The 14071-nt window shown below is 40.3% G+C and overlaps 1 protein-coding gene across 2 annotated transcripts; it reads left to right on the top strand.

Annotated features, from left to right (window-relative positions):
• Positions 1 to 3221: 3221 nt before the first annotated feature.
• On the top strand, positions 3222 to 12796 carry HNRNPU (heterogeneous nuclear ribonucleoprotein U). 2 transcript variants are annotated; one of them, XM_077168508.1, is made up of 14 exons: positions 3222 to 4137; positions 5024 to 5135; positions 5225 to 5298; positions 7296 to 7435; positions 8044 to 8143; positions 8524 to 8636; positions 9043 to 9306; positions 9696 to 9815; positions 10155 to 10283; positions 10435 to 10603; positions 10853 to 11107; positions 11429 to 11613; positions 11886 to 11957; positions 12428 to 12796. In XM_077168508.1, the coding sequence occupies exons 1-14, from the start codon at positions 3450 to 3452 to the stop codon at positions 12479 to 12481; spliced, it is 2475 nt and encodes an 824-aa protein (XP_077024623.1). In that variant the 5' UTR covers positions 3222 to 3449; the 3' UTR covers positions 12482 to 12796. The 2 variants fall into 2 exon arrangements, with proteins under 2 accessions (XP_077024623.1, XP_077024624.1); XM_077168509.1 differs by having other exon boundaries at positions 3223 to 4080.
• Positions 12797 to 14071: the final 1275 nt, after the last annotated feature.

The following is a 14071-nucleotide window of genomic DNA, read 5'->3' as shown; positions in this document are numbered from 1 at the left end:
ATTGTCTTAATTTATAATAACCCAAAGCTACTTGTAATTTCTTATATCTTTTGTAAAACACATTAAAAAATGTATCTAAGCATATTTCTTGCTTCTTTCATTATGCTAAATTGTAGTATACAAAAAATACAGAATTAAATGGAAGTGTCATGATAAATGAAGTGCAGGCTGATTCATTAAATTTAGTATTCCTATCAGTTCATGTCATTTCTTTGCTAACAATCCTTCAGTGTCTTCCGTCTCACTGAAGGCAAAAGTCGAAGTCCTTACAAAACAACCTAGAAAACTACTGGCAATCTGAATCTTTTCTACTATCTTTCCTTTCTGATCTCACTTCCTATCACACCCCTCAGGCTTCCACAAGGTTACCCTATATGTTAGGTTTCCCTGATTACCACATTTATAAATGCACCCCACCTCAGCATGCCCTGCCCTTCTCCTGCTTGGTTTTTCCCCTGTAGTACCTGTCATCTCTACTTTATTTACTGACTAACTTTCCCTGAGAGTGAAGGCATATTTATATAGATCACTGATCTGTCAGCAGACCAGCGCCTGTCTTAGCTCAAAAATATTTGCTGAGTGAATTGTGTGACAAAACAACAGCATTGCTTCAACCTTAAAATGTAAATTATCTATCTGGGGTACCTAACTTTGTAATTATCTCTGCTACATCAATTATCCAGGGGTAATTAACTAATCAATCACTTGTTTGCCATTGAGAATTAATTTGTCCCCCTTCAACTGTGCCTTCTTGGTAGTCGGCAGGATTTTAAAAGGGGGTAATTTCAAGTTCCTTATAGGTCCCTCAGAAATATAAAGTAACCTCACTTTTAGTCAACTTTGTAGAATAGGACTGTCATGATGGTATAAAAAATAAAGCAGAATGAGGGTGCACAGCTGGTTCAGTGGTAGAATGCTTGTCTTGCACGCAGGAGACCCAGGTTCAATTCCCAGACCATGCACCCTGCCCCTCCCCCCAAAAAAGAGTAAAGTAAAAAACGACTAGTAAAATCAAGTCATGATTTGTACTTTCAGTGGTAAAATATGTCTATGGTACATTTCTTCCTTTTAAAAAAAAGAACCAGTAAGATGATGGTTCTCTGAGCATTTAGAAAAACTGGTTTCTTTTGAACGCTGTCTAAGGGAGCCTACTGTAATGTACGAAAGAGGATCGGCATGGGGGTGAGATCTCCACTTCCTTGACTGTGGAATGAACAGACTGAAGACGATCAACAGGCCCCATCTGGCTCTAAAAGTCACAAAGCTCTTGGAAACAAGGCCATGGATGGAACTTTCTAATGTGCATCTAAAGATAGAGTTCATGTTCATTCTTTTTATTTTTTGAATTATTATTTTTGGCTTTTTTCCCTAAGACTTTTTATTGATCATCACAATCGACTTTTTTCTTTTTCTGTAAAAAATAATATATATACAAAAAACAATACATTTCAAAGCACATCGCAACATATTTCATGTTTGTTCTTACAACTGATTTAATGTACCCCAAACAACTGTTGTAAATCTATCTATTTTGATAATATATCTAGTTTTGGGGCTTATTTTTTTCAGCTAAATTGAAATTGTTTTCATATCACTAATACCTAAAAATGTAACTATTACCTAAGGATCTAAGGATAGTTACACATTTAAAAGACTTAGTTGTATTCAACCCTGATTCTCTAACGGACTAATTATCTAATTTGTGAATGTGTAAGCTTCCTGTAGCTCTTTCAATTTTTGATCAAGGGCAAAGAAAGCGTTCAAATTCCAGTTTTGTCACTTGTTTATAAATTTCAAGGATATATAACCAAAGGCTAAAACCTGTTTGGTTCTGTTTTGGATATTATTCCGATCAATTCAAGTCAACTTGAACCAAGAATTATCAGCATTGTACATAGTTCGCTAATTTCAACTTAAATCATTACATAAATGTTGGTATTTTATCTTTACACATGCCTGCATGGCAAGGTACATGCTTCCTAAAAACTATCAAAAAGGAACTTTAAAAATAAAATGTATTAATCATCAAATCAGACTAGTCTATGAGAGAAAGTTAACCACAGATTTCTACACTTCCAAATTTCAAATTAATATTGGGGCATTATTGTACCAAACAGATCTCCTGGGTAAACTGATCTCCTTAGAGAGTACAGTGGCTGGTCACTGTACAGACTCTCCCGGGTTATCACAAATCTATTTCCTTGTAACCCCTACCTAAAACTTCGAGACCATACCAGTCCTTTCATTTACTAAAGAGAAAACATAAACTTCTAAAAATACAACAAAAATTACCGATTTCCTTTCCAGCGTGACTATTTTTTTTTTTTTTTACAAAATCATATTTTTCACCAGTTTCTATAGTTTCAGCATGATTTGATTAAGAAGTTTCATAGGAGTAGGAACAGAATCAAAGTGCATGACTGCTCTCCCCCTCATTGTTAGCTGCTGGGACTGCAGACCGCTCCTAAATTTGACAGAATAAACATTATAGAAGAGCCGTCTTTTTGGTAGGTAAAGAAAACTCACAAATGCAATTCTGAGATCTATCTATTTGGCTACTAAAACATGAGAACAGTTGCCATGAAGGCCTGTAAAGTTTATTTGGCAGCGTGGAATACAGGATCCCAAGCCCTGCAACAGAGGTTGTGGAAAAGACAAAAGAAAGGGCTTCTGCCCTCACCCTTCCGGCACTTAAAATCCAACTCCCCAGGCAGGACTCGGTAAAATTAAACAAAAAAATTAAGCGGAAAAATACACCTCACGCACATAATCAAAGCTAATTTGTGAGGTACAAATCAAACTTGAAATAAAATGTGGAGGAGTTTTAATTTGATAGAGGACAAATATCTAAGAATGCAAATCTAAGATGGAAGAAAAGGTGGAGAGTTCGAGTGAAATTAAAGACATATGGATAAAAGCAGCGTCCAGATCGGACTGACAGAGCAAAAGTAGTACTAAGGCACTGGAAGGGCCGGTAGGCTTCGGCTTAACCGAGAGACGGTCGACCTTCCTCCATTTGCTCGGTCCGTGAGGAACGGCGCCGCGCGGCCTGCGCCGCTCTCCGAGTCTGGGACGCGGCGTGGGGGCGGGGAAGTAAGTACGGTAAAGAGGATGAAGGGGAGCGCGCGCGCGCCGCGACTTTGCTGCTGCGCAGCACTACCGTAAGGCTGGGGGGCGGGGCGACTATATTACGTGCGCGGCGCCGCCCTGCGAGAGGACGTTGCGTGCTCGCTCGCGCCAGGCGAGTCTCCGCGTCTCCCTCGCGAACTCGGTGAAAGGAATTGGCGCCGTTCGACACCAGGCGGGTCCGCTCTGCAGCACGAACCCACCTCCAGCCGCAGCCGCAGCCGCCGCCCGGGCCGAGGAGCAGCCGCACTAGCCGCCACCAGTGGCCGTGTGAGCGGAGCCGAGTTTGAACCAGCGCCTAGCGGTGAATCGGGGCCCTCACGATGAGTTCCTCGCCTGTTAATGTAAAAAAGCTGAAGGTGTCGGAGCTGAAAGAGGAGCTCAAGAAGCGGCGCCTTTCTGACAAGGGCCTCAAGGCCGATCTCATGGAGCGACTCCAGGCCGCGCTGGACGACGAGGAGGCCGGAGGCCGCCCCGCCATGGAGCCCGGGAACGGCAGCCTAGACCTGGGCGGGGATTCCGCCGGGCGCTCGGGAGCAGGCCTCGAGCAGGAGGCCGCGACCGCCGGCGATGAAGAGGAGGAGGAAGAAGAGGAGGAGGAAGGGATCGCGGCCCTGGATGGCGACCAGATGGAGCTAGGGGAGGAGAACGGGGCCGCGGGGGCGGCCGACTCGGGCCCGATGGAGGAGGAGGAGGCTGCCTCGGAAGACGAGAACGGCGACGATCAGGGCTTCCAGGAAGGAGAAGATGAGCTCGGAGACGAGGAGGAAGGCGCGGGAGACGAGAACGGGCACGGGGAGCAGCAGCCTCAACCGCCCGCGACGCCGCAGCAACAGCCCCAACAGCAGCGCGGGGCCGCCAAGGAGGCCGCGGGGAAGAGCAGCGGCCCCACCTCGCTGTTCGCGGTGACGGTGGCGCCGCCCGGGGCCAGGCAGGGCCAACAGCAGGCGGGAGGTAAGAAGAAGGCGGAAGGCGGCGGAGGCGGCGGTCGCCCCGGGGCTCCGGCGGCGGGTGAGTGCTGCGTTGTACGTTGCGCGCGGCGGGAGGCCCGCGCGGGGTGGGACCGTGCCCCAGGCCTGCCGGAGCCCCGCCGCGGGGAGGGAACCCTGGGCTGGGGCCGCCGCGGGGGTTGGGCGAGGGGGGCGGGTGCGGAGCCTTTTCCGTGTGCCTATCCAGGTGGGGAAGGGGGGTTGCGGGTAATTCTGGGTTCGTAATGAGGCCTCGGGGTCGGTGTGTGTGACGGCGGCGGTGGCGCCTCCATTATGTGACTCAAGAGCCAGGGGGAGCTGCAGCTGCCGCTGGAGGGGGAGGAGCCACGGCGGGCGGCGGGAGGAAGCCCTGTGGGCCAGCGGGGGCCCCGCCGCGCTGCGTGTGCGCGGTGCGGGCACATGCCTGGGGGGGGAGGGGAGAGGCTCGAGGTCCCGGGGCGGGGGGTGCCTCAGCGGCTCTTGGGCGCTGTATTGTGCAAGGAGCGCAGGGTCGAGGCGTGACGTCACTTCCGTCGTGAGGCGCCGGGCGGGGAGCCTGGGCGGAAGATCAGTACAATGCGGCGGCGGGGCGCGCGGGCTGGTGGGGGAGGGGCGGGCTGGGCCGCGCGGCGGAGGCTCGCCCCTCCCCCCTTCCTGAACACTGTCGGTGCACGTGGGTCCAGGATTTGCGCCCGACTATTTTTCTTTCGTTTTCTCGGATCATCGCGTACACGGCAAAATTAGTTACGTCTTTGGACTGCGTCACTAACTGGTTGAATTCTGTGCTTTGATTTCGCGTTTGATTCGTCGATTGAAAGCTCTTTACGGAATAAAGGATGAAGACAAGGTCTTGCGCCTCAAACTAGGAAAGGATTTTTTTGGTCACTCTTTGGCGGCTTGGCTTCTTATAAGGCTGTTGTGTATTGTAGGAGACGGCAAAACAGAGCAGAAAGGCGGAGACAAAAAGAGAGGTGTTAAAAGACCTCGAGAAGATCATGGCCGCGGATATTTTGAGTACATTGAAGAAAACAAGTATAGCAGGTAGAGGATGGTAACCTAGTTTTTTTTAATCATCTATTCTTTGTTGGTTGACGGGAAAAGCCATATCAGGAGACAATTCTTTCTTTCAGAGCCAAATCTCCTCAGCCGCCTGTCGAAGAAGAAGATGAACACTTCGATGACACAGTGGTTTGTCTTGATACTTGTAAGTGAAGCCATTTCTTCCCTTCCTCCAGCTCCAAATGCTGTGGTTTGGTTCTACAGTGTTACAGACGTAATGCTGTACGTCCAACCTAAGTTCAGAAAACAGTAAAAGTAGGAGATTATGGTGTGTATTCATTCTTATAGCTTAATATTTAAGTACAGCATCAGTTGTATTGGTAATTTCACATGCTCTAGCGATTTTATAATTTATATGACTTGAAAGCTCTTATGCTTAGGAATGTAAAATTAATGGCAATTTTTTACTAATTACCTAATGGAAATTTGTGAAGTACCCATAACTTATACTAAGGCTTCTACAGTAAAGTAATTACGCTTTTTTTGTAGAATTATAATGTGAGCTATTTGGGCTAGTTAAATATTTGCTAATGACCTTTCCCATTAGCACACAAGTTTATTCCCTATTCTAACGAAAGATTGTAATACTATTTTTTCAATAACTGCTGTTTTGTTCTCAATTCCAGTTCAGTAGCTGCTGCTTTAACATAAGTTGATTTCTTCCAAAGACCTGGGGCAGCAGCAGTGGGCTTTCACTGGGCCACTAGCTTTCTTCAGCAGCGAATGGTATCAATGGCAGCACTGTAAATTCTGCTACTTTACCCAGTTGGGTTGCAATTGAGTATGAGGAAGTATTGCAAACCTATAAATGAGCCATGGCTGTCAGATTTATAATTTTACTATAAGTAATTACGTTGGTTTGGTATTTGATAAAAATGAAGTTATTCATTGTAATAAGTAGAGCAGAGGGTAGAAATGATTGAAGTACAAGTAGATAGGTGTCACATCGCCCAGTAGATTTAAGCAGTGGAAGCTTAAATTTCCATGAATTAGAAGTTGTATTTATTCAGATTTGTAACAGTGTAAACATTAAATTTTTTATTTCTTACCGTATACCATTTATAGGTAGTTGAGATAGTCTATGGGTTCTTTGAGACAAACTAGTTATTTGATGGCTAGGTAGTTTCACACCAAGATTTGGAAAGTATCATTAAATTCAGTTGCTTAAATTGCTTTGATGTAGTTGCTAGAAATTGGCAAGATGTTGAAACAATATTACAGGAAGGTAAAACTCCACTATTATAAAGTAGGTAGGATTTCAGCTGGTCAGCTAAGAATATCAGTTAACTCAATATTGTTCAGATTCACAAGGTTGTATATGATGCAGATTCTATCAAAAATTTTAAGAGCAAAGCTAATGGATTCAAGAATTCCAAACTGTGGCAATAATTCCCTAATTAAAACTTCCAAAAAGAACGGTTTTCTGATTTATCTTCAGTTCTTCCTCAAGCGTGAGTTCTGATTAGGTACAGGCTAATGAGTCAGTGACCCAATAGCTAGGTTAAAGATACTTCAGATTTGAATAATCCAGGTAGTGGGTAATCTCTTGTAAGTATGGACTAAAGAGCAAGCCTAGGGAAACTCAGGGACCTAAAATGCTTTAACAGCTTTATAACAGAGTTGAACTTTGTAGGTTGAGGCTGCCTTTTCAAGTTTTAGAGCAGGGTTTAGAGCCTTTGTGTTGTTAAGTTACCAAGGGCAAGAAAAGCAGCTCATACTTCTATTTTAAAATATTTGGTCATGACCTCCCTTCAGTTTATTGTGGCACTGGTAAATGCAACCTGTTTCTGGCATGCTTCACTTTGATTTCCTGCTATCCTCTACTGCTTGCCTCTAAATCAAGGTAAAGAGCAGAGCAGGTATGTATTTAATGTCACACTGTCTTATTTTATGTGCTAAACATACACATATTAAACTTTGGTATTTCTTAGTTTTATAGACAGTTTATTCTTTAGTTCATAATTTTGACGAGTGGCTTGGTGGGAGTGGGGCTTAAACAACAGCATGATGTAAAAACAGTATGAGATTTTATGAAGCATCAAGAAATGCAAACATTTAATAACCAAGTTTTCTTGTCTATGTAGCAGATGAATTAACATTAGATGTCAAAAGGAAACAATATGATATTTGATATGATTACAGATAACTGTGATCTGCATTTTAAAATATCGAGAGATCGTCTCAGTGCTTCTTCCCTAACTATGGAGAGTTTTGCTTTTCTTTGGGCTGGAGGAAGGGCATCTTACGGTGTTTCCAAAGGCAAAGTCTGTTTTGAGATGAAGGTAAATCCTAATTTTGCGATTTGTGTGTGTGTGTGTGAGTGTGTGTGTGTGTGAGTGTGTGTGTGTGTGAGTGTGTGTGTGTGAGAGAGAGTCCTCATTCGCCGGATACTCTTAGTGTCAGAGAAACTTTACGTTTTAAAGATTTTGTGAATTGTAGGAGGGATTGGAGTCTGTTTTGTAATAGTTGAACGTGTTTGTTGTATTTGGAATTAAATAAAAATTGCCATGTAGAGCTAACTCATTTAAAAAAGTTATGTCGTGCACTTGCAAGGACACCAAGGGGTTAAATAAAAATTTGATGAGGTTCATGATTTAGTTAGCCATGTTGTATGTAAATTGAGAACATTTAGTTTTTAAACATCCTTTAAAATGTGAATCGCTCCCCTCCCCCGTTTACATTTTCTAGTTTATAAGCTCTTAGAAGACTTTATCTATGTTCTTGTAAATACTGTAGTGGAGGGAGGCAAGGAAGAGTGGGTATCTTCTCTTTGTTGAAGTAGTTGGACCAGTATAAGCCCATGAAATAAGCCCAAATGAAATAAGACTTTGGATTCAAGGATTTGCCTTCTGTGGTTTACAGTTTAATCACTTAACGTTCTGACTTTTAGGTTACAGAGAAGATCCCAGTAAGGCATTTGTATACAAAAGATATCGACATACATGAAGTTCGGATTGGTTGGTCCCTAACTACAAGTGGAATGTTGCTTGGTAAGGTTTCCATTTCAATACTATGGGCTTGTGAATGTGTACAGTCTGTCGTTTTGATATTTTTAACTATACTAGAAGGTATGCTAAATAACCTCATTGTCATTATCCTATCTTAATATTTTGAAGATGAAAAATAGCATGTAGTAGTAGGCACAGGCAGAATATTATAATTTTGTGACCAGTGCTTAAAGTAAAATCTTACCCGTGATACACAGTTGTTAACTAGGGTGTATATATACTCAGCTAATACAACAATTCTATGTCTAGTTTTAGGATATAGAAAGAATATTAAGTTATGCATTAGTTTCTCTTGTGCACTACATATTTATAAAAAGACAATGGATGTAATTGGACTTCATAAATTGATTGAAATTTTTTAGGTGAAGAAGAATTTTCTTATGGATATTCTCTAAAAGGAATAAAAACGTGCAACTGTGAGACTGAAGATTATGGGGAGAAGTTTGATGAAAATGATGTGATTACATGTTTTGCTGTAAGTCATAACTTAAGGTTCTGTTTATGGCAAATAGCAATTTGATCTAGGAATTTTTTTTTTAAGTTTAATCAGTGTCAGTCTTAAGTACTATCAATATATACACTAACTCTGGGTTAGAATAAAAAGTGATACATCCTGTTGAACTAGAAATATAGGAAATTAAGAAAGGAATCACTAACTCACGTTGACTTAAACTGTTAAACATTACATTAGATTTGAAAAATCTAGTCCACCCTTTGCAACAAGAAGCGGATATAGGTAATATGTTTCATTCATTATAACCATTAGGGAAGTTCTTAACATTTAGCTTATTTTTCAGAGGATAAGCGTCACTCATAAATTTTGACATCTTTTAGAAGGTTTGTAAGAAGCAAATTAAAATAAAAAATCTTCTGTTTAACAGAACTTTGAAAGTGATGAAGTAGAGCTCTCCTATGCTAAGAATGGGCAAGATCTTGGCATTGCCTTCAAAATCAGTAAGGAAGTTCTTGCTGGACGGCCACTCTTCCCACATGTTCTCTGTCACAACTGTGCAGTAGAATTTAATTTTGGTCAGAAGGAAAAGCCATATTTCCCAATACCTGAAGAATATACTTTAATCCAGAATGTCCCTTTAGAGGATCGAGTCAGAGGACCAAAGGGGCCTGAAGAGAAGAAAGATTGTGAAGTAAGTGTTTTAAGTTGTAGCATTTGAAGATACCTTTTGCTTGGCAAAAAAAGCTAGTTTAAGAGTTAATCCACAGGGCGGGCCATGGTGGTTCAGCAGGCAAGAACACTTGCCTGCCATGCCAGAGGACCCGGGTTCGATTCCTGGTACCTGCCCATGTAAAAAAAAACAAAGGTTAATCCACAGGTTACTGGCAAAGCTGTGGCTCTCAACCAGTGTTTGTTCTCTAGTAGCTATTTTTTCTCACCGTTACGTGGAGTGTTAGACTTAATACCTATTTCTTTTTGAACAGGTTATGAAGATTGAATCTACATGCGTTTTGTTATGCATTTAAAAACTATTAGGTCACCTTTAATGGTTGGACAGTGAAATGTTTCTTTCCTTTGTAGGTTGTAATGATGATTGGCTTGCCAGGAGCTGGAAAAACCACCTGGGTTACTAAACATGCAGCAGAAAATCCTGGTAAATACAACATTCTTGGCACAAATACAATTATGGATAAAATGATGGTAAGTAAACTGTTTTGGCCTAATCTCAGTACTTTAAATTTACCAGAAGACATTCTAAATAACTGTTTGACCTGTTTAAATCTGTCTTAACGTTGACTACTTAAGTAGATTTTTTGAACTCTAGCGGTTAAAAGAACTGAGAATAGGATAGGTCCTTGTTAGATGATTAAGTGGCTTTGTATTTTCTAGCATTAATGGGGTGTAAGGCGATACTGAAAATTTTAAAATGTTTTCTGCTTTTCACGTGGATTTAAGGTGGTATTAAAAGGTTAGAGATAACATTTGCTTTATGTAACCCATCTACCTCAAATTGAAAGGAGGATTTTAAACTTTAAATAGGTGGCAGGTTTTAAGAAGCAAATGGCAGATACCGGAAAACTGAACACACTGTTACAAAGAGCCCCCCAGTGTCTTGGAAAGTTCATTGAGATTGCTGCCCGTAAGAAACGAAATTTCATTCTGGATCAGGTATGCTATAGCTTTTTAAGAATATAAATTTGTAAATTGTGACTGATTTTTTTTTTCTTGGTACCAGTTTTCTTGAACTAAATGGCCAAGGTTATAAACTTAATGATAGACACTTCATATTTTTTTAAGCCAAACTTTTTTTTTTTTAAAGACAAATGTGTCTGCTGCTGCACAGAGGAGAAAAATGTGCCTGTTTGCAGGCTTCCAACGAAAAGCTGTTGTGGTTTGCCCAAAAGATGAAGACTATAAGCAGAGAACACAGAAGAAAGCAGAAGTAGAGGGGAAAGACCTTCCAGAACATGCAGTTCTCAAAATGAAAGGCATGGAATTTAATTGTATTACCATGTTAAATCTCTTTCTATGATTTATTTCTTAGAGTTGCAAACTACTTCCTGTCAATAATACGGTATCAGGAAGTCTTGCTTTACTATCAACAAAGAGAATGTTTTTGGCTTTTTCCTTTTTTTAAAGGGAAAAATGTCTTTTGAAAGAATTAAAGCCATTCAAGAATTGTAGATGTGTGTAGTGGGTTTTTAAGTAAATAATCTATCTGTCTTTATTCCCCAAAGGAAACTTTACGCTGCCAGAGGTAGCTGAGTGCTTTGATGAGATTACCTATGTTGAACTGCAAAAGGAGGAAGCCCAGAAGCTTTTGGAGCAATATAAGGAAGAAAGCAAAAAGGCTCTTCCCCCAGAAAAGAAACAGAACACTGGCTCAAAGAAGAGCAATAAAAATAAGAGTGGCAAGAACCAGTTTAATAGAGGTGGTGGCCATAGAGGACGTGGAGGATTCAATATGCGTGGTGGAAATTTCAGAGGGGGAGGTAAGTTAAATTTAGTCTTCTGCTTATTTGGTTCAAGATGGAAGCAAGTGATTATCTTATGGTTTGAATCTATGTGTTGATTAGCTAAGTTCATCTTAGGAAATTCAGTCCTGTTATTGGGCCAGTGCTGCTGTCGTAACTGCTTACATCTTGTGATTTAATACTGAATGACACTTAAGTTTACTTGGTTAATACCATAGGTAATATAAAATGGTCAAAATTTAGCATCAGTGTTTAAACATTTGTTTTTTCTTCTAGAAGCCAAATCTTTTGTGTAAGCGAGGACAACACACTCTTAAACTGAACTTTTCTTGTTTTTAGCTCCTGGGAACCGTGGTGGATATAATAGGAGGGGCAATATGCCACAGAGAGGTGGTGGTGGTGGTGGAAGTGGTGGAATTGGCTATCCATACCCTCGTGGCCCTGTTTTCCCCAGCCGAGGTGGCTATTCAAATAGAGGGAACTACAACAGAGGTGGAATGCCCAATAGAGGGAACTACAACCAGGTAATGTTTTAAGGTCTTTGACAGGCACTGATAATTATATTTTGGCAAGTTGTAGAGCCACAATAAGAATGCAAGGGGAATTAAACTGATAACGGTAAATAAGTCCTTTTTAAACTTTGCTTTTCAGGCATATTTACTAGTATGGTGGATTTCTCATAATGACTAAACAGTTAAAACAGCTGAGAAACCAGCCTGTTTCTGTATCCCCTACCCCAGATGTACGAATCTACTAACAAGCTATTGAGCTCAGCATTCATTTTTCTTTTCTGTAGAACTTCAGAGGACGAGGCAACAATCGCGGCTACAAAAATCAATCTCAGGGCTACAACCAGTGGCAGCAGGGTGTAAGTAATTTCTTATGTGCTTATATGTAGTAATTGTATTTTGAATTTATAAAAATCAGTCTTGAAGAAGATTTTGTCCTGTGATTGAAGTGTTTTTAATTGTTATAGGGCAAGGTATGAATTGTGTTGCAGTGATAGCCATAATCTTATCTTTTAAAGGCAAAATAGGTTGGAGTTTGCTGTAACTTAAGAGTTTTTTAAAATACTGTTATTTAATATATATGGTTTTCTTTATTACTAGCTTTAATTGTGTAAACTAACCAAGTCATGATGTGTTTCTTTTTGTAATGTCTTACTGATAATGGGATATTAATACTAACTTAATCTGGTTTGATAGAAATTAGAGGTATGACAGGTATAAAAATTTGTTTCCAGCAGTTACTCTGAATTAGATTCATTGTCATTTCCTAAAAAGCAGTTTGAGTGGCTTATTGATGTTTTTTCTTTAAAAAAAAAATTTTCTCTTACAGCAATTCTGGGGTCAGAAGCCATGGAGTCAGCATTATCACCAAGGATATTATTGAATACCCAAATAAAACGAACTGATACATATTTCTCCAAAACCTTCACAAGAAGTCGACTGTTTTCTTTAGTAGGCTAACTTTTTAAACATTCCACAAGAGGAAGTGCCTGCGGGTTCCTTTTTTAGAAGCTTTGTGGGTTGATTTTTTTTTTCTTTTCTTTTTTGTACATTTTTAATTGCAGTTTTAAAGTGAATCGTAAGAGAACCTCAGCATTGTGCACGATAAGAGAATGTGTCAGTATTTCAGGGTTCTACATTTTATCTGTAAAATGTGACTTTTTTTTTTATCACAACAAAAGTAAAATGTTGCTTTGTACCTGGTGTCTTTTATTAAGAATTTACTCCCCCATTTCTCAGAGAATAACAGTCGGGAGTCATTGTCACAATATAATAGAAATGTTAGCAACCAGATTCATGTAAGGACTAAGTGGTCCTCATGAATTGCGTAAGACTCTGTACTGCTCATATTACACTCCATCTTCTCTGTAGTTTGATGGGTAGTGGAGGAGGGGATAAACTTTAGTAGTTTCTTCCAATAACTGGGAAGGTTTTTTTAACAATGGAATTGGCATAATCGGGAATGAAGATACATCTTGGAAGTAAGATAGAGAAGATGGAGTGTATATAGAAGGGCTGTTAAAAATGTAAAACATGGTTGCATTATTTGTGGAGGCTCAAACTTGTGAAGGTTAAATACCATAATTTTTCCATTTGTTCTGCATTTTGATTCTGAAAAGAAAGCTGGCTTTGCCCATTTCTTATTAAAAAAACTTGTTGTAAATCCAGTTGTCTAATGGGATCTATATGAAGTTAGCTATGTCTGTATGCCCTTCTCCCACAAAATACTGTATAACTAGTGTGCTTGTAGTAAACTCCACCATCTTTGTAAGCTAATGAAATTGTGAGTCACCCATTTATATCTTAATTTTTAATCATGTCAGTTCTTGAATGGGTATCTCCTTAGCCTGCTGATTTCTTTTTCTTTCTAAAGAAAGTGGGTGGAGAAATTAATTTAGACGTTTGTTTGCAATAAAATAAATTCATTTTACTCTTGTTTTGGGATTCTCGCCATCAAGGTTCAAAATCCCTAAAAAACTCCCAAGAGGAGATACTAAGTGTGTGCTTTCTGGACAGCTTTTTATTCTATGTATTTGGAACATTTAGGTTTTAAAAACTTAAATGTATACTGACAACTGATTTTGATTATGAAGTAAAGTTGAATTCTTCCCTTCCCCTCCCCCCCCAGACAACTTTTATCATATTTAATGAGGGGAAAAGGTACTGGCTGGGAGAAGTTAACACTTAGTTTATCATGTTTACAAAATGCTAATGGCTGTCCTCAACTGATTATTATTTTATATATATATAAAATACATTGATGCTAACTCTGGGAACAGATGCTTTTAGAAGCCGTCATACAAGCCAGTCATTGATTTCACTACTACACAACACTGCTAACTTAAATATAGCTATGTGATAACATTAGATCCCCTAATTGTAATTTATTGGGTTTGCACAGAACACTTAATCTTCTAAAGGACCTTCACTGATGTGAAGTGAGGAATCAGGAGTCAAACTGTAGAACTAAAAT

The sequence above is a fragment of the Tamandua tetradactyla genome, chromosome 7, assembly GCF_023851605.1.
Source record: "Tamandua tetradactyla isolate mTamTet1 chromosome 7, mTamTet1.pri, whole genome shotgun sequence".
Taxonomy (NCBI): domain Eukaryota; kingdom Metazoa; phylum Chordata; class Mammalia; order Pilosa; family Myrmecophagidae; genus Tamandua; species Tamandua tetradactyla.
The sequence above is the reverse complement of the archived record's forward strand: the minus strand, read 5'-3'. Positions and strand labels throughout refer to the sequence as shown.

What these genes read in the sequence shown, in the direction of transcription:
- HNRNPU (XM_077168508.1), top strand. Translation starts at nt 3,450, where the DNA reads ATGAGTTCCTCGCCTGTTAATGTAAAAAAGCTGAAGGTGTCGGAGCTG. An exon ending in CCCCGGGGCTCCGGCGGCGG is followed by an intron (nt 4,138 to 5,023) that starts GTGAGTGCTGCG and finishes TGTGTATTGTAG; the next exon opens with GAGACGGCAAAACAGAGCAG. An exon ending in AAGAGAAGAAAGATTGTGAA is followed by an intron (nt 9,307 to 9,695) that starts GTAAGTGTTTTA and finishes TTTCCTTTGTAG; the next exon opens with GTTGTAATGATGATTGGCTT.